Genomic DNA, 21,691 nt, shown 5'->3' on the forward strand with positions numbered 1-21,691 from the left:
GGAGTTGGGGCAGTCGGACTACTTTCGGTTAGTGTTTTTTTGCTTTATTGAAGAGGTCGAACAGTGTAGGAAAGACAGGGGAGGGGGTGAATCAAAGGGCAGTGGGTCGGATTCGAAGACATGACGCGTGTGATGGGGTCAGCGGCTGTAACCGCTGAACCACACAAGCCACTACTTTCCATTGCACTTAACATACAGTGCATTCGGAAAGCATTCATACCCCTTCCTTTTTCCCACATTTTGTTAAGTTACAGCCTTATTCTAAAATTGATTAAAAAATTATAATAATTCTCATCAATCTACACACAATACCCCATAATGACGAAGTGAAAACAGGTTTTTAGAAATTTTTGCAAATCTATAAAAAAAAAAAAAATACATATCTTATTTACATTAGTATTCAGACCCTTTACTATGAGCCTCGAAATTGAGCTCAGGTGCATCCTGTTTCCATTGATCATCCTTGAGATGTTTCCACAACTTGATTGGAGTCCACCTGTGGTAAATTCAATTGATTGGACATGATTTCGAAAGGCACTCATGTGTGTACAGTGAGGGAAAAATGTATTTGATCCCCTGCTGATTTTGTACGTTTGCCCACTGACAAAGAAATTATCAGTCTATAATTTTAATGGTAGGTTTATTTGAACAGTGAGAGACAGAATAACAACAAAAAAATCCAGAAAAACGCATGTCAAAAATGTTATACATTGATTTGCATTTTAATGAGGGAAATAAGTATTTGACCCCCTCTCAATCAGAAAGATTTCTGGCTCCCAGATGTCTTTTATACAGGTATAAAAAGACACCTGTCCACAGAAGCAATCGATCAATCAGATTCCAAACTCTCTACCATGGCCAAGACCAAAGAGCTCTCCAAGGATGTCAGGGACAAGATTGTAGACCTACACAAGGCTGGAATGGGCTACAAGACCATCGCCAAGCAGCTTGGTGAGAAGGTGACAACAGTTGGTGCGATTATTCGCAAATGGAAGAAACACAAAATAACATTCAATCTCCATCGGCCTGGGGCTCCATGCAAGATCTCACCTCGTGGAGTTGCAATGATAATGAGAACGGTGAGGAATCAGCCCAGAACTACACGTGAGGATCTTGTCAATGATCTCAAGGTAGCTGGGACCATAGTCACCAAGAAAACAATTGGTAACACACTACGCTTTTGAAGGACTGAAATCCTGCAGCGCCCGCAAGTTCCCCCTGCTCAAGAAAGCACATATACAGGCCCGTCTGAAGTTTGCCAATGAACATCTGAATGATTCAGAGGAGAACTGGGTGAAAGTGTTGTGGTCAGATGAGACCAAAATCGAGCTCTTTGGCATCAACTCAACTCGCCGTGTTTGGAGGAGGAGGAATGCTGCCTATGACCCCAAGAACACCATCCCCACTGTCAAACATGGAGGTGGAAACATTATGCTTTGGGGGTGTTTTTCTGCTAAGGGGACAGGAGAACTTCACCGCATCAAAGGGACGATGGACGGGACCATGTACCGTCAAATCTTGGGTGAGAACCTCCTTCCCTCAGCCAGGGCATTGAAAATGGGTCGTGGATAGGTATTCCAGCATGACAATAACCCAAAACACACGGCCAAGGCAACAAAGGAGTGGCTCAAGAAGCAGCACATTAAGGTCCTGGAGTGGCCTAGCCAGTCTCCAGACCTTAATCTCATAGAAAATCTGTGGAGGGAGCTGAAGGTTCGAGTTGCCAAACGTCAGCCTCGAAACCTTAATGACTTGGAGAAGATCTGCAAAGAGGAGTGGGACAAAATCCCTCCTGAGATGTGTGCAAACCTGGTGGCCAACTACAAGAAATGTCTGACCTCTGTGATTGCCAACAATGGTTTTGCCACCAAGTACTCAGTCATGTTTTGCAGAGGGGTCAAATACTAATTTCCCTAAAAAAAAAAATGCAAATCAATTTATAACATTTTTGACATGAGTTTTTCTGGATGTTTTTTGTTGTTATTCTGTCTCTCACTGTTCAAATAAACCTACCATTAAAATTATAGACTGATAATTTATTTGTCAGTGGGCAAACGTACAAAATCAGCAGGGGATCAAATACTTTTTTCCCTCACTGTATATAAGGTCTCACAGATGACAGTGCATGTCAGAGCAAAATCCAAGCCATGAGGTCAAAGGAATTGTCCGTAGAGCTCCGAGACAGGATTGTGTCGAGGCACAGATATGGGGAAGGGTACCAAAAAATATCTGCAGAATTGAAGGTCCCCAAGAACACAGTGGCCTCCATCATTCTTAAATGGAAGAAGTTTGGAACCACCAAGACTCTTCCTAGAGCTGGCCGCCAGGCCAAACTGAGCAATCGGGGAAGAAGGGCCTTGGTCAGGGAGGTGACCAAGAACCCGATGGTCACTCTGACAGAGCTCCAGAGTTCCTCTGTGGAGATGAGAGAACCTTCCAGAAGGACAACCATCAATCAGGTCATTATGGTAGAGTGGCCAGACAGAAGTCACTCCTCAGTAAAAGGCACATTACAGCCCGCTTGGAGTTTGCCAAAAGGCACCTAAAGGACTCATATCATGAGAAACAAGATTCTCTGGACTGATGAAACCAAAATTGAAGTCTTTGGTCTGAATGCCAAGCGTCATGTCTGCAGGAAACCTGGCACCATCCCTACGGTGAAGCATGGTGGTGGCAGCATCATGCTATGGGGATGTTTTTCAGCAGCAGGGACTGGTAGACTAGTCCGGATCGAGGGAAAGATGAACGGAGCAAAGTACAAACAGATCCTTGATGAAAACCTGCTCCAGAGCGCTCAGACTGGGGCGAAGGTTCAGCTTCCAACAGGACAACGACCCTAACACACAGCCAAGACAACGCAGGAGTGGCTTCAGGACAAGTCTCTGAATGTCCTTGAGGGGCCCAGCCAGAGCCCGGACTTGAACCCGATCGAACATCTCTAGAAAGACCTGAAAATAGCTGTGCAGTGACGCTCCCCATACAACCTGACAGAGCTTGAGAGAATCTGCAGAGAAGAATGGGAGAAACTCCCCAAATTCAGTTCTGCCAAGCTTGTAGCATCATACCCAAGGAGACTCGAGGCTGTAATCGCTGCCAAAGGTGCTTCAACAAAGTACTGAGTAAAGGGTCTGAATACTAATGTAAATGTGATATTTCAGTTTTTTATTTTATATACATTGGCCATAATTTATAAAAACCTGTTTTTACTTTGTCATTATGGATTATTGTGTGTAGATTGATGAGGGGAAAACAACAACTTAATCCACTCTAGAATAAGGCTGTAACGTAACAAAATGTGGAAAAAGTCAAGGGGTCTGAATAATTTCAGAATGCAGTGTAAACCACCAGTGAATGTTTATAGCTAATCCAAATGTAAAGTTGAGTTTTTTTCTGCGACTGGTAAATACAGAAAGACAGTAAATACAGAAAGCCATAGGCTATTGGCACAAAGCTAGTAATCTATAAGTACAAACACAATTGTCTGAAGACAGTTCAACCCATACCTGTGAGCAGGCGTAGTGTTTGATGCTGAAGTCACATAGATGTCCCGTCGAGTTCCCAGAGTCCAAGAACTGTTGCAGAGCTGAGCTATAACACGGGTAAGACAGAAGAATCAGTGTCAAACTCACAACCAACTCTCACAATCAGGATCAGTGTGTTTCAATCATTTGGCTGGCCTAGGTTTGCAAAATTCTGGTAACTTTCCCAAAATTCCCAGCATATCAGAAAAACAGGTTGGAAGGTTCCAGATAACTTGCGTATTCCCTCCTTAATCTTGGAATCTTCCAACCAAGTTTTCAACAACAACAAAAAAAGAATTTTGGGACAGTTACAAGAATTCTGCAACCCTAGTCTGGTCTGAATAAAGTCTTACTGTACCTGTCAACTCCGGCACAGACTCTTGTTGCTGAGAGAGATAAAAAAGGAAACAGAACATTTGATATTAGATTAAAGGGGCAGTTCTGGGATAAAGATTGGGGTAGGGTACAGTATCAAGTTGTTGTTTACTAAACTTAACGTACCATTGTGAGATGACACTGGACACTGGAAAACAAGAGACAGAAAATATTGGTTAAGGAAAGTCTCTGAGAAGATTCACATGGTTGGCCATTCCCCCTATTTTCAGTTCAGGGTAATATAAGAAGCATTAAGAACAATGTTCTTTGACAATCTTGAAACATTTTAATGATACATGAAGTGACTTACCTGTTGGTTACCTGGTACCAGAGCACAATCTGTTCACATGAAAACAAAATACAAAGAGATTTGAGTTGAAAAATTGTTTTAATTTTGTCTGGAATCTGATTTGAGAAACAGATAGTGTTCCTGACTCACCCATTGGTGCAGACTCTGTGAGGTCATAAACACTGGCCCAGATTATTGGCTCCATCTCTTGAGGCAATGCTGACATGGCTTGGTATAGCCTCACAAAACTGTGGAAAACCAACACAAAGACAATGTCATATTAAAAGATAGGTATCTTAAATATTTTCACAGAATATTCATGCAATCACTAGATCCACATATCATGGATCACCTAATGTACCTATTATCTCTAATTTTACTTACATGGTCTGGTAGACCGGGCAGCCGACTGGAGTCTGGGGAGGGAATAGAAGTTCACGTCACCATATTGAGAAAAGACTACAAATGTTGTCAGTTCACTCAAAGACAGCATTACATGTTTGGTTGCTAATAATCTTTGGGATCATTACCGCCGCAGACAGCCTGGCGAGGTGGTACAGGAACTCAGGGAGTCTCCTCTCCTTTGGTGACTTAGATAGGTAGTCAAACACTGTGTTGATGATGACATCTTTCCCTGGAAGACCAGGAAGCGGCAAAACCACCAGCTCTGCAGTCTGCTTTGGAGAGAGAACCTCCAGGGCTGATAACTGGAAGGAGAGAGGTGAAAAGAGAGCGATTGTAATGTTCAAAACACTTCCTCCAACATCAAAAACAGACATTTGAACCTTGGTGAACAGATGTGCTAAAAAATCAACATTACTGATGTACAGTCGTAATCAGAAAAACTTTACAACCCATTTATTGTGTTATTTATAAAATATATGTATGTATAAACAAAGTGGCGTAGTCTGCAGAAAGTGAGACGTACAGGAGAGAAGCCTGTGTTGAGTTCCAGCAGGTCCCTGATGGAAACCAGGACTGAAAACCGCCCCAAGTTGTTCTGCAGCCAGTCCACACTGTTGTTAGAGTTGGACACACAGCCAGAGTCTGGAGGGAGGAGACCAATTGGTTAAGGTCAAAGGTTAAATGAAGTTGAGGGACAGTTTGCTGCTTTTACTCTAGCTGCTGTCTTCCATACCTGAGGAGTTTTTGGTCAGGAAGGGGTGGATGAAGTATTTGACCACCAGCTCTTGTCTCATCTGGTCCATTTGGTCAAATTGATTGCTGAACTCCCTCAGTCTGTGAGAAAGGAAATGTAAATAATTGAGCCTCTAGATACGAGGTCCGCGTGGGACCACTACCCGGAGCGTCTTCCTATAAATGTTGCTCTAGCGATTGAACGGTTTGGGCAGGACTCGTTAGAAGGGAAGTGGACGACTGCACCTGAATCTGCTCAGAATGACCGGAGAAAATTAATTGAAAGCAATGATGATCTTTTCTCCTACACAGAAGATCATGAGCGATTAATGCCTAAAGATCTTCCCTGATGTTTTCCTGAACTTTCCAATACATTTATGCTGTATTTCAAACACATTAAACCTTACTTACTTCAGACTGAAATTTGGCATTTACCGATTTGACATATCATATGTGTTATCTACTGCTTTCATTGATATAAAGGCAAGAAGGCTAAATTCGAACGTTTCATCAAATAATTTTTTTGACATTTGTTTCTGATAACCGTAGATGTTCTAAAATAGAGAATAAAATACTAAAGACATGGACCATCAAGCTATCTTAAAACAATGATGTGTTAGGGAAGTAAATATTATTGAGAAAAAGCGTATTTTCTAGAGGGTTAACCCTCTGGTACCGACATCCATCCTGGCGGGGAAACTCCTCACCCCAACCCATGATTGCTCCCCTTGTGTTTGACCTAGAAATATCCAGGAAATTGTATTGGATTCCTCTGTCAGCTGAACGCACCAATATCCGCTACTAGTGGCTGGGACAAACAGAGTCCCCTCTCCAGGGGTATTTTCAAGACGACATGGTGTATAAAATATTATTTGATGTACCACTGTCAAATGTTGTATAGTTTATGAGGACCTACATTATGAGGACCTAGTGTTACCAGGTAGTTATGAAACATACATCTGCTGATACGTGTCACAGCTGAGGTTCTTGGTGCTGAGGCAGTGCAGAAACCCTCCTGATGCAGACGGTAGGAACGCTCTCAGACGCCCAGAGAACCACTTCCTGATGACAACACTGTCTCTCAGCTGATCGTCAGTCAGTCTGTTGACCCGGATCTCTCCAATCACATCCAGCGCCTGGGATACTTCTGGGCCAATCACAAGCTCAGACTGGGGAGGAAAAGATGTGGTTGGTTACTTCATGCTTTGGAAAAACCCTGACCCCATACACCACATACTTACTTGAACTTTAACCTCAAACTTGGCCAACCCTATGCTATTCCCGGCCTTGAACAAAGTTGTTAAAACGTTTGTTCTATTCGGAAACTCTAGGGCTGAGAAATTGGTTCAGTCGACATTGGTAAGGTCACCCGAAATGTTTTCAGAATCCTACGTACCTGGTTGGACAGCAGTACAAGAGCCTGATCCAAAACTGCAGAAGCTTTAGTGAAGAACAGCTTCCAGGTCTCTTCAGAGTATGTGTTGTTTTCTGATAGTTTACATTTCAGCAGCGTCACCAGGTTCTCAGCTGTGAGGTCTTTCAGCTGTGGGAAAGAGAAGTCCTTTAGCCACTAATAATACTTCCATTGCACTTTTATTTGACATTTTAGGAAGTGGGGCAGTCTTACTCCTTTCCTATGTTTTTTCTTTATTGAATAGATAGTCAAGTGTAGGAAAGACGGAGGGTGAGTCAAAGGGCAGTGGGTCGGATTCGAACCCCATGCCGACTCTGACATACATGACACGTGTGCCGGCGTCAGCGGCTGTAACTGCTGGACCACACAAGCCACTTTCCATTGTACTTAACATAAACCACCAGTGAATGTTTATAATTAATCCAAATGTTAAATTGAGTTTTTTTCTGCGACTGTTAAATACAGAAAGACAGTAAATACAGAAAGCCATAGGCTATAAGCACGAAGCCAGTAATCTATAAGTACAAACATGATTGTCTGAAGACAGTTCAACCCATACCTGTGAGCAGGCGTAGTGTTTGATGCTGAAGTCACATAGATGTCCCGTCGAGTTCCCAGAGTCCAAGAACTGTTGAAGAGCTGAGCTATAACACGGGTAAGACAGAAGTATCAGTGTCAAACTCACAACCAACTCTCACAATCAGGATCAGTGTGTTTCAATCATTTGGCTGGTCTAGGTTTGCAAAATTCTGGAAACTTTCCCAAAATTCCCAGCTTTTCATAAAAACAGGTTGGAAAGTTCCAGATAACTTGCGTATTCCCTCCTTATTCTTGGAATCTTCCAACCAGGATTTCAACAAAAAATAAATAATTTTGGGACAGTTACAAGAATTCTGCAACCCTAGTCTGAATAAAGTCTTACTGTACCTGTCAACTCCGGCACAGACTCTTGTTGCTGAGAGAGATAAAAAAGGATACAGAACATTTGATATTAGATTAAAGGTGCAGTTCTGGGATAAAGATTGGGGTAGGGTACAGTATCTAGTTGTTGTTTACTAAACTTAACGTACCATTGTGAGATGACACTGGACACTGGAAAACAAGAGACAGAAAATAATGGTTAAGGAAAGTCTCTGAGAAGATTCACATGGTTGGCCATTCCCCCTATTTTCAGTTCAGGGTTATATAAGAAGCATAAAGAACAATGTTCTTTGACAATCTTGAAACATTTTAATGATACATGAAGTGACTTACCTGTTGGTTACCTGGTACCAGAGCACAATCTGTTCACATGAAAACAAAATACAAAGAGATTTGAGTTAAAACATTGTTTTAATTTTGTCTGGAATCTGATTTGAGAAACAGATAGTGTTCCTGACTCACCCATTGGTGCAGACTCTGTGAGGTCATAAACACTGGCCCAGATTATTGGCTCCATCTCTTGAGGCAACGCTGACATGGCTTGGTATAGCCTCACAAAACTGTGGAAAACCAACACAAAGACAATGTCATATTAAAAGATAGGTATCTTAAATATTTTCACGTGAACATAGAGAATATTCATGCAATCACTAGATCCACATATCATGGATCACCTAATGTACCTATTATCTCTAGTTTGACTTACATGGTCTGGTAGACCGGGCAGCCGACTGGAGTCTGGGGAGGGAATAGAAGTTCACGTCACCATATTGAGGAAAGACTACAAATGTTGTCAGTTCACTCAAAGACAGCATTACAAGTTTGGTTGCTAATAATCTTTGGGATCATTACCGCCGCAGACAGCCTGGCGAGGTGGTACAGGAACTCAGGGAGTCTCCTCTCCTTTGGTGACTTAGATAGGTAGTCAAACACTGTGTTGATGATGATATCTTTCCCTGGAAGACCAGGAAGCGGCAACACCATCAGCTCTGCAGTCTGCTTTGGAGAGAGAACCTCCAGGGCTGATAACTGGAAGGAGAGAGGTGAAAAGAGAGCGATTGTAATGTTCAAAACACTTCCTCCAACATCAGAAATAGACATTTGAACCTCGGTGAACAGATGTGCTAAAAAATCAACATTACTGATGTACAGACTTAATCACAATACTTTACAACCCATTTATTGTGTTATTTATAAAATATATGTATGGATAAACAAAGTGGCGTAGTCTGCAGGAAGTGAGACGTACAGGAGAGAAGCCTGTGTTGAGTTCCAGCAGGTCCCTGATGGAAACCAGGACTGAAAACCGCCCCAAGTTGTTCTGCAGCCAGTCCACACTGTTGTTAGAGTTGGACACACAGCCAGAGTCTGGAGGGAGGAGACCAATTGGTTAAGGTCAAAGGTTAAATGAAGTTGAGGGACCGTTTGCTGCTTTTACTCTAGCTGCTGTCTTCCATACCTGAGGAGTTTTTGGTCAGGAAGGGGTGGATGAAGTATTTGACCACCAGCTCTTGTCTCATCTGGTCCATTTGGTCAAATTGATTGCTGAACTCCCTCAGTCTGTGAGAAAGGAAATATAAATAATTGAGCCTCTAGATACAAGGTCCGCGTGGGACCTCTACCGGGAGCGTCTTCCTATAAATGTTGCTCTAGCGATTGAACGGTTTGGGCAGGACTCGTTAGAATGGAAGTGGACGACTGCGCCTGAATCTGCTCAGAATGACTGGAGAAAATTAATTGAAAGTAATGATGATCTTCTACACAGAAGATCATGAGCGATTATTGCCTAAAGATCTTCCCTGATGTTTTCCTGACCTTTCCAATATATTTATGCTGCATTTCAAACACTTTAAACCATACTTCCTTCAGACTGAAATTTGGCATTAACCGATTTGACATATTATATGTGTTATCAGGTGCTTTCATTGAGATAATGGCAAGAAGGCTAAATTTGAACGTTTCATCAAGTCATTTTTTAGACATTTGTTTCTGATAACTGTAGATGTTCTAAAATAGAGAATAAAATACTAAAGACATGGACCATCAACCTATCTTAAAACAATGATGTGTTAGGGAAGTAAATATTATTGAGAAATGCTTATTTTCAAGAGGGTTAAGCCTCTGGGTGAGACATCTGTGCTGGTGCGGAAAACCCTCTCCGCAACACATGATTGCTCCCCTTGTGTTTGACCTAGAAATATCCAGGAAATTGTATTGGATTCCTCTCAGTCATCTGAACGCACCAATATCCGCTACTAGTGGCTGGGACAAACAGAGTCCCCTCTCGAGGAGTATTTTCAAGACGACATGGTGTATAAAATATTATTTGATGTACCACTGTCAAATGTTGTATAGTTTATGAGGACCTACATTATGAGGACCTAGTGTTACCAGGTAGTTATGAAACATACATCTGCTGATACGTATCACAGCTGAGGTTCTTGGTGCTGAGGCAGTGCAGAAACCCTCCTGATGCAGACGGTAGGAACGCTCTCAGACGCCCAGAGAACCACTTCCTGATGACAACACTGTCTCTCAGCTGATCGTCAGTCAGTCTGTTGACCCGGATCTCTCCAATCACATCCAACGCCTGGGATACCGCTGGGCCAATCACAGGTTTGGACTGGGGAGGAAGAGATGTGATACGTCATTCAATAAAAGCACAACAGGGCCACGTTCAGTTGCAAAACTTTTTCAAACGTTGCAGATAGAAAACCATGAATAGAACCGCCGTGATTCCTTATTCTACATGTCAGAGAGGCATGTTTGTTCTACATAGCATATTCCTGTGTGGACGTTCCAAAACGTTGCATCCTGCTGAACGCGCCCCACACATTGCAGCCCCCTGAGGACCAGAGTTAAGGAACTCTGATCTATATCCTCACCATATTGGAGAACACGTCCAGAGCTTCGTCTAAGGCAGAGGTCAGTTTGGTGAGGAGAAGCTTCCAGGTCTCTTTAGAGTGAGAGGCGTTGCCGGGCAGTTTACATTTCAGAAGAGACACCAGGTGTTCTGCGGTGAAGTCTTTCAGCTTTGAGAAAGAATACCAGATGACATGGAGTCAATTAATGAATACATTTATAGGTTTTCTATAACCTTGGAACGTCTATCTCTTTGTCTCTCAGACACTAGAATCACGGCCATAGTGAAAGAATCTCACCGATGCACAGGCATACTCCTCCAGGGTAAAGTTACAGGGCACGTTCGATGTATTTGATGTCTCCAAATAACTTTGTAGTGCATCACTGTAGAAATATCAAAGAGAACAAACGATCAAATCACTGATATCCATTGGAGTTTTCTAAATGGATTAAGACCAGGTAGATCTTAGATACAGGTGATGAAAGTGTTACCTGACAATTCCTTGACAGACTCTGGTATCTGCAGATGACCAGGAGAAAATGAGGAATACATGTTTAGTTTTACACTCTCATGCAGCAATATATGCGGTATGGTAGGTATCAAATCTGTTGTTGCTGTCAGAGAAAACACTTACCGTTCGCTGGTGTTATTGGACACTGAAAAAGACAGAAGATATTATATTACAAAGGTATCAATAATAATGGGCCTTTCATTACAGTAGTCAACTACAGTAGTTACATTACAGTAGTCATCTACAGTAGTTTCATTACAGTAGTCAACTACAGTAGTTACATTACAGTAGTCAACTACAGTAGTTACATTACAGTAGTCAACTACAGTAGTTACTTTACAGTAGTCAACTACAGTAGTTACATTACAGTAGTCATCTACAGTAGTTACATTACAGTAGTCAACGACAGTAGTCAACTACAGTAGTTACTTTACAGTAGTCAACGACAGTAGTTACATTACAGTAGTCAACTACAGTAGTTACATTACAGTAGTCAACAACAGTAGTTTCATTACAGTAGTCAACTACAGTAGTTACATTACAGTAGTCAACTACAGTAGTTACATTACAGTAGTCAACTACAGTAGTTACATTACAGTAGTCAACAACAGTAGTTTCATTACAGTAGTCAACTACAGTAGTTACATTACAGTAGTCAACTACAGTAGTTACATTACAGTAGTCAACAACAGTAGTTTCATTACAGTAGTCAACTACAGTAGTTACATTACAGTAGTCAACAACAGTAGTTACATTACAGTAGTCAACTACAGTAGTTACATTACAGTAGTCAACTACATATATAATAATAACATAGAGATACATTCTCACCTTCATATTTATTGGCAGGCAATCTGTCAAGAAAAGTTAGAAAGCACATTGAAAAATAGTCACTTGATTCATTTCATTCATGTTAAGAGTCAACATGGTTAATGAAGGATTATAAGGGTGACTGACCTCCTGGAGCGGTCTGCATCAGGTTGTCTATGTTGGCCTGGACGACTGGTTGCATCTCTGGAGGTACGGACGTTAAGGCCTGGTACAGACGCTCAAAGCTGAGGCAGACAACAGATGCGTCAAAGTATAGTAGTGCTTTATGGTTTTAAAAGATCAGTAAGATAAATAATCTCTTCACTGTTAGACTTCTGTTGAATCGACTTACATGATCTTATAAATATCACATGGTAGCATCATCTGAAAAAGACATAAACGGGCTTCATCAATATCACAACAAGATAAAGTATCAACATCAGTTGAAGTACAAGTTAGAAGTCTTGTTTACTAATGCACAAAGTGCTACCTCTGCAGAGAGACTGGCGAGGTGGTCCAGGAACTCAGGGAGTCTCCTCTCCTTTGGCGACTCAGTCAGGTAGTCAAACACTGTGTTGATGATGACATCTTTCCCTGGAAGACCAGGAAGCGGCAACACCACCAGCTCTGCAGTCTGCTTTGGAGAGAGAACCTCCAGGGCTGATAACTGGAAGGAGAGAGGTGAAAAGAGAGCGATTGTAATGTTCAAAACACTTCCTCCAACATCAGAAACAGACATTTGAACCTTGGTGAACAGATGTGCTAAAAAAATCAACATTACTGATGTACAGACGTAATCAGAATACTTTACAACCCATTTATTGTGTTATTTATAAAATATATGTATGGATAAACAAAGTGGCGTAGTCTGCAGAAAGTGAGACGTACAGGAGAGAAGCCTGTGTTGAGTTCCAGCAGGTCCCTGATGGAAACCAGGACTGAAAACCGCCCCAAGTTGTTCTGCAGCCAGTCCACACTGTTGTTAGAGTTGGACACACAGCCAGAGTCTGGAGGGAGGAGACCAATTGGTTAAGGTCAAAGATTAAATGAAGTTGAGGGACCGTTTGCTGCTTTTACTCTAGTTGCTGTCTTCCATACCTGAGGAGTTTTTGGTCAGGAAGGGGTGGATGAAGTATTTGACCACCAGCTCTTGTCTCATCTGGTCCATTTGGTCAAATTGATTGCCGAACTCCCTCAGTCTGTGAGAAAGGAAATATAAATAATTGAGCCTCTAGATACGAGGTCCGCGTGGGACCTCTACCGGGAGCATCTTCCTATAAATGTTGCTCTATCGTTTGAACGGTTGGGGCAGGACTCGTTAGAAGGGAAGTGGACGACTGCGCCTGAATCTGCTCAGAATGACTGGAGAAAATTAACTGAAAGTAATGATGATCTTTTCTCCTACACAGAAGATCATGAGCGATTATTGCCTAAAGATCTTCCCTGATGTTTTCCTGACCTTTCCAATACGTTTATGCTGTATTTCAAACATTTTAAACCATACTTACTTCAGACTGAATTTTGGCATTACCCGATTTGACATATCATATGTGTTATCTAGTGCTTTCATTGAGATAATGGCAAGAAGGCTAAATTCAAACGTTTCATAAAATCATTTTCTAGACATTTGTTTCTGATAACCGTAGATGTTCTAAAATAGAGAATCAAATACTAAAGACATGGACCATCAAGCTATCTTAAAACAATGATGTGTTAGGGAAGTAAATATTATTGAGAAAAAGCGTATTTTCTAGAGGGTTAACCCTCTGGTACCAACGTCCATCCTGGCGGGGAAACCCCTCACCCCAACCCATGATTGCTCCCCTTGTGTTTGACCTACAAATATCCAGGAAATTTTATTGGATTCCTCTCAGTCAGCTGAACGCACCAATATCCGCTACTAGTGGCTGGGACAAACAGAGTCCCCTCTCCAGGGGTATTTTCAAGACGACATCGTGTATAAAATATTATTTGATATACCACTGTCAAATGTTGTATAGCTTATGAGGACCTAAATTATGAGGACCTAGTGTTACCAGGTAGTTATGAAACATACATCTGCTGATACGTGTCACAGCTGAGGTTCTTGGTGCTGAGGCAGTGCAGAAACCCTCCTGATGCAGACGGCAAGAACGCTCTCAGACGCCCAGAGAACCACTTCCTGATGACAACACTGTCTCTCAGCTGATCGTCAGTCAGTCTGTTGACCCGGATCTCTCCAATCACATCCAGCGCCTGGGATACTTCTGGGCCAATCACAAGCTCAGACTGGGGAGGAAGAGATGTGGTTGGTTACTTCATGCTTTGGAAAAACCCTGACCCCATACACCACATACTTACTTGAACTTTAACCTCAAACTTGGCCAACCCTATGCTATTCCCGGCCTTGAACAAAGTTGTTAAAATGTTTGTTCTATTCGGATACTCTAGGGCTGAGAAATTGGTTCAGTCGACATTGGTAAGGTCACCCGCAATGTTTTCAGAATCCTACGTACCTGGTTGGACAGCAGTACAAGAGCCTGATCCAGAACTGCAGAAGCTTTAGTGAAGAACAGCTTCCAGGTCTCTTCAGAGTATGTGTTGTTTTCTGATAGTTTACATTTCAGCAGCGTGACCAGGTTCTCAGCTGTGAGGTCTTTCAGCTGTGGGAAAGAGAAGTCCTTTAGCCACTAATAATACTTCCATTGCACTTTTATTTGACCTTTTAAGGAAGTGGGGCAGTCCTACTCCTTTCCTATGTTTTTTCTTTATTGAATAGATAGTCAAGTGTAGGAAAGACGGAGGGTGAGTCAAAGGGCAGTGGGTCGGATTCGAACCCATGCCGACTCTGACATACATGACACGTGTGCCGGCGTCAGCGGCTGTAACTGCTGGACCACACAAGCCACTTTCCATTGTACTTAACATAAACCACCAGTGAATGTTTATAATTCATCCAAATGTTGAATTGAGTTTTTTTCTGCGACTGGTAAATACAGAAAGCCATAGGCTATTGGCACAAAGCTAGTAATATATAAGTTCAAACACAATTGTCTGAAGACAGTTCAACCCATACCTGTGAGCAGGCGTAGTGTTTGATGCTGAAGTCACATAGATGTCCCGTCGAGTTCCCAGAGTCCAAGAACTGTTGCAGAGCTGAGCTATAACACGGGTAAGACAGAAGAATCAGTGTCAAACTCACAACCAACTCTCACAATCAGGATCAGTGTGTTTCAATCATTTGGCTGGCCTAGGTTTGCAAAATGATGGTAACTTTCCCAAAATATCATAAAAACAGGTTGGAAGGTTCCAGATAACTTGCGTATTCCCTCCTTATTCTTGGAATCTTCCACCCAAGTTTTCAACAACAACAAAAAAAGAATTTTGGGACAGTTACAAGAATTCTGCAACCCTAGTCTGGTCTGAATAAAGTCTTACTGTACCTGTCAACTCCGGCACAGACTCTTGTTGCTGAGAGAGATAAAAAAGGAAACAGAACATTTGATATTAGATTAAAGGTGCAGTTCTGGGATAAAGCTTGGGGTAGGGTACAGTATCAACTTGTTGTTTACTCAACTTAACGTACCATTGTGAGATGACACTGGACACTGGAAAACAAGAGACAGAAAATAATGGTTAAGGAAAGTCTCTGAGAAGATTCACATGGTTGGCCATTCCCCCTATTTTCAGTTCAGGGTAATATAAGAAGCATAAAGAACAATGTTCTTTGACAATCTTGAAACATTTTAATTATACATGAAGTGACTTACCTGTTGGTTACCTGGTACCAGAGCACAATCTGTTCACATGAAAACAAAATACAAAGAGATTTGAGTTAAAAAATTGTTTTAATTTAGTCTGGAATCTGATTTGAGAAACAGATAGTGTTCCTGACTCACCCATTGGTGCAGACTCTGTGAGGTCATAAACACTGGCCCAGATTATTGGCTCCATCTCTTGAGGCAATGCTGACATGGCTTGGTATAGCCTCACAAAACTGTGGAAAACCAACACAAAGACAATGTCATATTAAAAGATAGGTATCTTAAATATTTTCACAGAATATTCATGCAATCACTAGATCCACATATCATGGATCACCTAATGTACCTATTATCTCTAATTTTACTTACATGGTCTGGTAGACCGGGCAGCCGACTGGAGTCTGGGGAGGGAATAGAAGTTCACGTCACCATATTGAGGAAAGACTACAATGTTGTCAGTTCACTCAAAGACAGCATTACAAGTTTGGTTGCTAATAATCTTTGGGATCATTACCTCCGCAGACAGCCTGGCGAGGTGGTACAGGAACTCAGGGAGTCTCCTCTCCTTTGGTGACTTAGATAGGTAGTCAAACACTGTGTTGATGATGACATCTTTCCCTGGAAGACCAGGAAGCGGCAAAACCACCAGCTCTGCAGTCTGCTTTGGAGAGAGAACCTCCAGGGCTGATAACTGGAAGGAGAGAGGTGAAAAAAGAGCGATTGTAATGTTCAAAACACTTCCTCCAACATCAGAAACAGACATTTGAACCTTGGTGAACAGATGTGCTAAAACATCAACATTACTGATGTACAGACGTAATCACAATACTTTACAACCCATTTATTGTGTTATTTATAAAATATATGTATGGATAAACAAAGTGGCGTAGTCTGCAGGAAGTGAGACGTACAGGAGAGAAGCCTGTGTTGAGTTCCAGCAGGTCCCTGATGGAAACCAGGACTGAAAACCGCCCCAAGTTGTTCTGCAGCCAGTCCACACTGTTGTTAGACCTGGACACACAGCCAGAGTCTGGAGGGAGGAGACCAATTGGTTAAGGTCAAAGGTTAAATGAAGTTGAGGGACAGTTTGCTGCTTTTACTCTAGCTGCTGTCTTCCATACCTGAGGAGTTTTTGGTCAGGAAGGGGTGGATGAAGTATTTGACCACCAGCTCTTGTCTCATCTGGTCCATTTGGTCAAATTGATTGCTGAACTCCCTCAGTCTGTGAGAAAGGAAATGTAAATAATTGAGCCTCTAGATACGAGGTCCGCGTGGGACCTCTACCGGGAGCGTCTTCCTATAAATGTTGCTCTAGCGATTGAACGGTTTGGGCAGGACTCGTTAGAATGGAAGTGGACGACTGCGCCTGAATCTGCTCAGAATGACTGGAGAAAATTAATTGAAAGCAATGATGATCTTTTCTCCTACACAGAAGATCATGAGCGATTAATACCTAAAGATCTTCCCTGATGTTTTCCTGACCTTTCCAATACATTTATGCTGTATTTCAAACACTTTAAACCTTACTTCCTTCAGACTGAAATTTGGCATTAACCGATTTGACATATCATATGTGTTATCTACTGCTTTCATTGATATAATGGCAAGAAGGCTAAATTCGAACGTTTCATCAAATAAAATTTTTTGACATTTGTTTCTGATAACCGTAGATGTTCTAAAATAGAGAATAAAATACTAAAGACATGGACCATCAAGCTATCTTAAAACAATGATGTGTTAGGGAAGTAAATATTATTGAGAAAAAGCGTATTTTCTAGAGGGTTAACCCTCTGGTGACCGACATCCATCCTGGCGGGGAAACTCCTCTCCCCAACACATGATTGCTCCCCTTGTGTTTGACCTAGAAATATCCAGGAAATTGTCTTGGATTCCTCTGTCAGCTGAACGCACCAATATCCGCTACTAGTGGCTGGGACAAACAGAGTCCCCTCTCCAGGGGTATTTTCAAGACGACATGGTGTATAAAATATTATTTGATGTACCACTGTCAAATGTTGTATAGTTTATGAGGACCTACATTATGAGGACCTAGTGTTACCAGGTAGTTATGAAACATACATCTGCTGATACGTGTCACAGCTGAGGTTCTTGGTGCTGAGGCAGTGCAGAAACCCTCCTGATGCAGACGGTAAGAACGCTCTCAGACGCCCAGAGAACCACTTCCTTATGACAACACTGTCTCTCAGCTGATCGTCAGTCAGTCTGTTGACCCGGATCTCTCCAATCACATCCAGCGCCTGGGATACTTCTGGGCCAATCACAAGCTCAGACTGGGGAGGAAAAGATGTGGTTGGTTACTTCATGCTTTGGAAAAACCCTGACCCCATACACCACATACTTACTTGAACTTTAACCTCAAACTTGGCCAACCCTATGCTATTCCCGGCCTTGAACAAAGTTGTTAAAACGTTTGTTCTATTCGGAAACTCTAGGGCTGAGAAATAGGTTCAGTCGACATTGGTAAGGTCACCCGCAATGTTTTCAGAATCCTACGAACCTGGTTGGACAGCAGTACGAGAGCCTGATCCAGAACTGCAGAAGCTTTAGTGAAGAACAGCTTCCAGGTCTCTTCAGAGTATGTGTTGTTTTCTGATAGTTTACATTTCAGCAGCGTGACCAGGTTCTCAGCTTTCAGGTCTTTCAGCTGTGGGAAAGAGAAGTCCTTTAGCCACTAATAATACTTCCATTGCACTTTTATTTGACCTTTTAGGGAGTGGGGCAGTCTTACTCCTTTCCTATGTTTTTCTTTATTGAATAGATTGTCAAGTGTAGGAAAGATGGAGGGTGAGTCAAAGGGCAGTGGGTCGGATTCGAACCCATGCCGACTCTGACATACATGACACGTGTGCCGGCGTCAGCGGCTGTAACTGCTGGACCACACAAGCCACTTTCCATTGTACTTAACAAAAACCACCAGTGAATGTTTATAATTAATCCAAATGTTAAATTGAGTTTTTTTCTGCGACTGGTAAATACAGAAAGACAGTAAATACAGAAAGCCATAGGCTATAAGCACGAAGCCAGTAATATATAAGTACAAACACGATTGTCTGAAGACAGTTCAACCCATACCTGTGAGCAGGCGTAGTGTTTGATGCTGAAGTCACATAGATGTCCCGTCGAGTTCCCAGAGTCCAAGAACTGTTGCAGAGCTGAGCTATAACACGGGTAAGACAGAAGAATCAGTGTCAAACTCACAACCAACTCTCACAATCAGGATCAGTGTGTTTCAATCATTTGGCTGGCCTAGGTTTGCAAAATTATGGTAACTTTCCTAAAATATCATAAAAACAGGTTGGAAAGTTCCAGATAACTTGCGTATTCCCTCCTTATTCTTGGAATCTTCCAACCAGGATTTCAACAAAAAATTAATAATTTTGGGACAGTTACAAGAATTCTGCAACCCTAGTCTGGTCTGAATAAAGTCTTACTGTACCTGTCAACTCCGGCACAGACTCTTGTTGCTGAGAGAGATAAAAAAGGATACAGAACATTTGATATTAGATTAAAGGTGCAGTTCTGGGATAAAGATTGGGGTAGGGTACAGTATCAAGTTGTTGTTTACTAAACTTAACGTACCATTGTGAGATGACACTGGACACTGGAAAACAAGAGACAGAAAATATTGGTTAAGGAAAGTCTCTGAGAAGATTCACATGGTTGGCCATTCCCCCTATTTTCAGTTCAGGGTTATATAAGAAGCATAAAGAACAATGTTCTTTGACAATCTTGAAACATTTTAATGATACATGAAGTGACTTACCTGTTGGTTACCTGGTACCAGAGCACAATCTGTTCACATGAAAACAAAATACAAAGAGATTTGAGTTAAAACATTGTTTTAATTTTGTCTGGAATCTGATTTGAGAAACAGATAGTGTTCCTGACTCACCCATTGGTGCAGACTCTGTGAGGTCATAAACACTGGCCCAGATTATTGGCTCCATCTCTTGAGGCAACGCTGACATGGCTTGGTATAGCCTCACAAAACTGTGGAAAACCAACACAAAGACAATGTCATATTAAAAGATAGGTATCTTAAATATTTTCACGTGAACATAGAGAATATTCATGCAATCACTAGATCCACATATCATGGATCACCTAATGTACCTATTATCTCTAGTTTGACTTACATGGTCTGGTAGACCGGGCAGCCGACTGGAGTCTGGGGAGGGAATAGAAGTTCACGTCACCATATTGAGGAAAGACTACAATGTTGTCAGTTCACTCAAAGACAGCATTACAAGTTTGGTTGCTAATAATCTTTGGGATCATTACCGCCGCAGACAGCCTGGCGAGGTGGTACAGGAACTCAGGGAGTCTCCTCTCCTTTGGTGACTTAGATAGGTAGTCAAACACTGTGTTGATGATGACATCTTTCCCTGGAAGACCAGGAAGCGGCAAAACCACCAGCTCTGCAGTCTGCTTTGGAGAGAGAACCTCCAGGGCTGATAACTGGAAGGAGAGAGGTGAAAAGAGAGCGATTGTAATGTTCAAAACACTTCCTCCAACATCAGAAACAGACATTTGAACCTTGGTGAACAGATTTGCTAAAACATCAACATTACTGATGTACAGACTTAATCACAATACTTTACAACCCATTTATTGTGTTATTTATAAAATAAATGTATGGATAAACAAAGTGGCGTAGTCTGCAGAAAGTGAGACGTACAGGAGAGAAGCCTGTGTTGAGTTCCAGCAGGTCCCTGATGGAAACCAGGACTGAAAACCGCCCCAAGTTGTTCTGCAGCCAGTCCACACTGTTGTTAGAGTTGGACACACAGCCAGAGTCTGGAGGGAGGAGACCAATTGGTTAAGGTCAAAGATTAAATGAAGTTGAGGGACCGTTTGCTGCTTTTACTCTAGTTGCTGTCTTCCATACCTGAGGAGTTTTTGGTCAGGAAGGGGTGGATGAAGTATTTGACCACCAGCTCTTGTCTCATCTGGTCCATTTGGTCAAACTGATTGCTGAACTCCCTCAGTCTGTGAGAAACAAAAGAGGTCACGCTATCAGCATGATAGATATGAATCACATTAACTTTTAACCCCAGTGGTCTAAATCAGGGTCACAGAGTGTTTCTTGGAACTGTCTTAAACAAATCTACTTTGAAACAGAAGTATACGCCTCACATACACGGTAATGGGCTTTCAAAAAAGAAGACACCTGTACCATGTCAGATATAGAGTTGGAATGTATTCCATTTTGAGTTTGCATCCCACTATTACAGTTTATATACATCACAGAAAACTGAAATGTAACGAAACCGTTTGACATAGAAACATAAAAAAAAACTAAAATGAATTTATGATAAATATTAATAACATTCACCCATGAGGCCAATAGAGGGCTATTTGGTCATTTGACTGCAGGAAAGGGATACATGTTAAGCATTAATATCAGTCTGTTAATAAGGCTCTTTAAAGGGATACATGTTAAGCATTAATATCAGTCTGTTAATAAGGCTCTTTAAAGGGATACATGTTAAGCATTAATATCAGTCTGTTAATAAGGCTCTTTAAAGGGATACGTTTTAAGCATTAATATCAGTCTGTTAATAAGGCTCTTTAAAGGGATAAATGTTAAGCATTAATATCAGTCTGTTAATAAGGCTCTTTAAAGGGATACATGTTAAGCATTAATATCAGTCTGTTAATAAGGCTCTTTAAAGGGATAAATGTTAAGCATTAATATCAGTCTGTTAATAAGGCTCTTTAAAGGGATACATGTTAAGCATTAATATCAGTCTGTTAATAAGGCTCATTAAAGGGATACATGTTAAGCATTAATATCAGTCTGTTAATATGGCTCTTTAAAGGGATACATGTTAAGCATTAATATCAGTCTGTTAATAAGGCTCTTTAAAGGGATACTTCAGGATTTTGGTAATGAGCTGTATCTACTTATCCAGAGTCAGATGAACTTGTGGATACCATTTTTATGACTCTGTGTCATGTATGAAAGAAGTTAGACGTAGTTTCGCGAGCCAATGCTAACTAGAGTTAGCGCAATGACTGGAAGTCTATGCGTATCTGCATAGACTTCCAGTCGTTGACGCTAATGCTAGTTAACAATTGAGTTA

General features: G+C 41.6%; 2 protein-coding genes across 2 annotated transcripts in view; both read right to left on the minus strand.

The window, feature by feature from the left end:
- LOC121563399 overlaps positions 1-9,216 on the minus strand; it is a 42,463-nt gene extending 33,247 nt beyond the window's left edge. Inside the window, exons 1-20 of the mRNA XM_045213184.1 lie at positions 9,117-9,216; positions 8,907-9,025; positions 8,510-8,686; positions 8,364-8,395; positions 8,120-8,217; positions 7,991-8,019; positions 7,807-7,828; positions 7,664-7,691; positions 7,296-7,380; positions 6,719-6,865; positions 6,280-6,491; positions 5,324-5,424; positions 5,114-5,232; positions 4,716-4,892; positions 4,570-4,601; positions 4,336-4,433; positions 4,207-4,235; positions 4,023-4,044; positions 3,880-3,907; positions 3,504-3,588 (exon numbers count right to left, since the gene is read on the minus strand). Of these exons, the coding sequence (XP_045069119.1) occupies positions 3,504-3,588; positions 3,880-3,907; positions 4,023-4,044; positions 4,207-4,235; positions 4,336-4,433; positions 4,570-4,601; positions 4,716-4,892; positions 5,114-5,232; positions 5,324-5,424; positions 6,280-6,491; positions 6,719-6,865; positions 7,296-7,380; positions 7,664-7,691; positions 7,807-7,828; positions 7,991-8,019; positions 8,120-8,217; positions 8,364-8,395; positions 8,510-8,686; positions 8,907-9,025; positions 9,117-9,186 (1,710 nt within the window). The 5' untranslated portion in view covers positions 9,187-9,216. The remainder of the gene's footprint in view (positions 1-3,503; positions 3,589-3,879; positions 3,908-4,022; positions 4,045-4,206; positions 4,236-4,335; positions 4,434-4,569; positions 4,602-4,715; positions 4,893-5,113; positions 5,233-5,323; positions 5,425-6,279; positions 6,492-6,718; positions 6,866-7,295; positions 7,381-7,663; positions 7,692-7,806; positions 7,829-7,990; positions 8,020-8,119; positions 8,218-8,363; positions 8,396-8,509; positions 8,687-8,906; positions 9,026-9,116) is intronic.
- Positions 9,217-10,055: 839 nt separating this feature from the next.
- mslnb (mesothelin b) overlaps positions 10,056-21,691 on the minus strand; it is a 42,544-nt gene continuing 30,908 nt past the window's right edge. Inside the window, exons 26-58 of the mRNA XM_045213207.1 lie at positions 20,494-20,594; positions 20,284-20,402; positions 19,887-20,063; positions 19,742-19,773; positions 19,498-19,595; positions 19,369-19,397; positions 19,185-19,206; positions 19,042-19,069; positions 18,678-18,762; positions 18,103-18,249; positions 17,664-17,875; positions 16,706-16,806; positions 16,496-16,614; positions 16,099-16,275; positions 15,954-15,985; positions 15,720-15,817; positions 15,591-15,619; positions 15,407-15,428; positions 15,264-15,291; positions 14,897-14,981; positions 14,337-14,483; positions 13,898-14,109; positions 12,940-13,040; positions 12,730-12,848; positions 12,332-12,508; positions 12,194-12,225; positions 11,989-12,086; positions 11,863-11,885; positions 11,155-11,176; positions 11,012-11,039; positions 10,819-10,903; positions 10,543-10,689; positions 10,056-10,280 (exon numbers count right to left, since the gene is read on the minus strand). Coding sequence (XP_045069142.1) covers positions 10,056-10,280; positions 10,543-10,689; positions 10,819-10,903; positions 11,012-11,039; positions 11,155-11,176; positions 11,863-11,885; positions 11,989-12,086; positions 12,194-12,225; positions 12,332-12,508; positions 12,730-12,848; positions 12,940-13,040; positions 13,898-14,109; positions 14,337-14,483; positions 14,897-14,981; positions 15,264-15,291; positions 15,407-15,428; positions 15,591-15,619; positions 15,720-15,817; positions 15,954-15,985; positions 16,099-16,275; positions 16,496-16,614; positions 16,706-16,806; positions 17,664-17,875; positions 18,103-18,249; positions 18,678-18,762; positions 19,042-19,069; positions 19,185-19,206; positions 19,369-19,397; positions 19,498-19,595; positions 19,742-19,773; positions 19,887-20,063; positions 20,284-20,402; positions 20,494-20,594 — 3,157 coding nt within the window. The remainder of the gene's footprint in view (positions 10,281-10,542; positions 10,690-10,818; positions 10,904-11,011; positions 11,040-11,154; positions 11,177-11,862; positions 11,886-11,988; positions 12,087-12,193; positions 12,226-12,331; positions 12,509-12,729; positions 12,849-12,939; positions 13,041-13,897; positions 14,110-14,336; positions 14,484-14,896; positions 14,982-15,263; positions 15,292-15,406; positions 15,429-15,590; positions 15,620-15,719; positions 15,818-15,953; positions 15,986-16,098; positions 16,276-16,495; positions 16,615-16,705; positions 16,807-17,663; positions 17,876-18,102; positions 18,250-18,677; positions 18,763-19,041; positions 19,070-19,184; positions 19,207-19,368; positions 19,398-19,497; positions 19,596-19,741; positions 19,774-19,886; positions 20,064-20,283; positions 20,403-20,493; positions 20,595-21,691) is intronic.

Source organism: Coregonus clupeaformis, unplaced genomic scaffold (assembly GCF_020615455.1).
Source record: "Coregonus clupeaformis isolate EN_2021a unplaced genomic scaffold, ASM2061545v1 scaf0087, whole genome shotgun sequence".
Classification (NCBI taxonomy): Eukaryota; Metazoa; Chordata; class Actinopteri; order Salmoniformes; family Salmonidae; genus Coregonus; species Coregonus clupeaformis.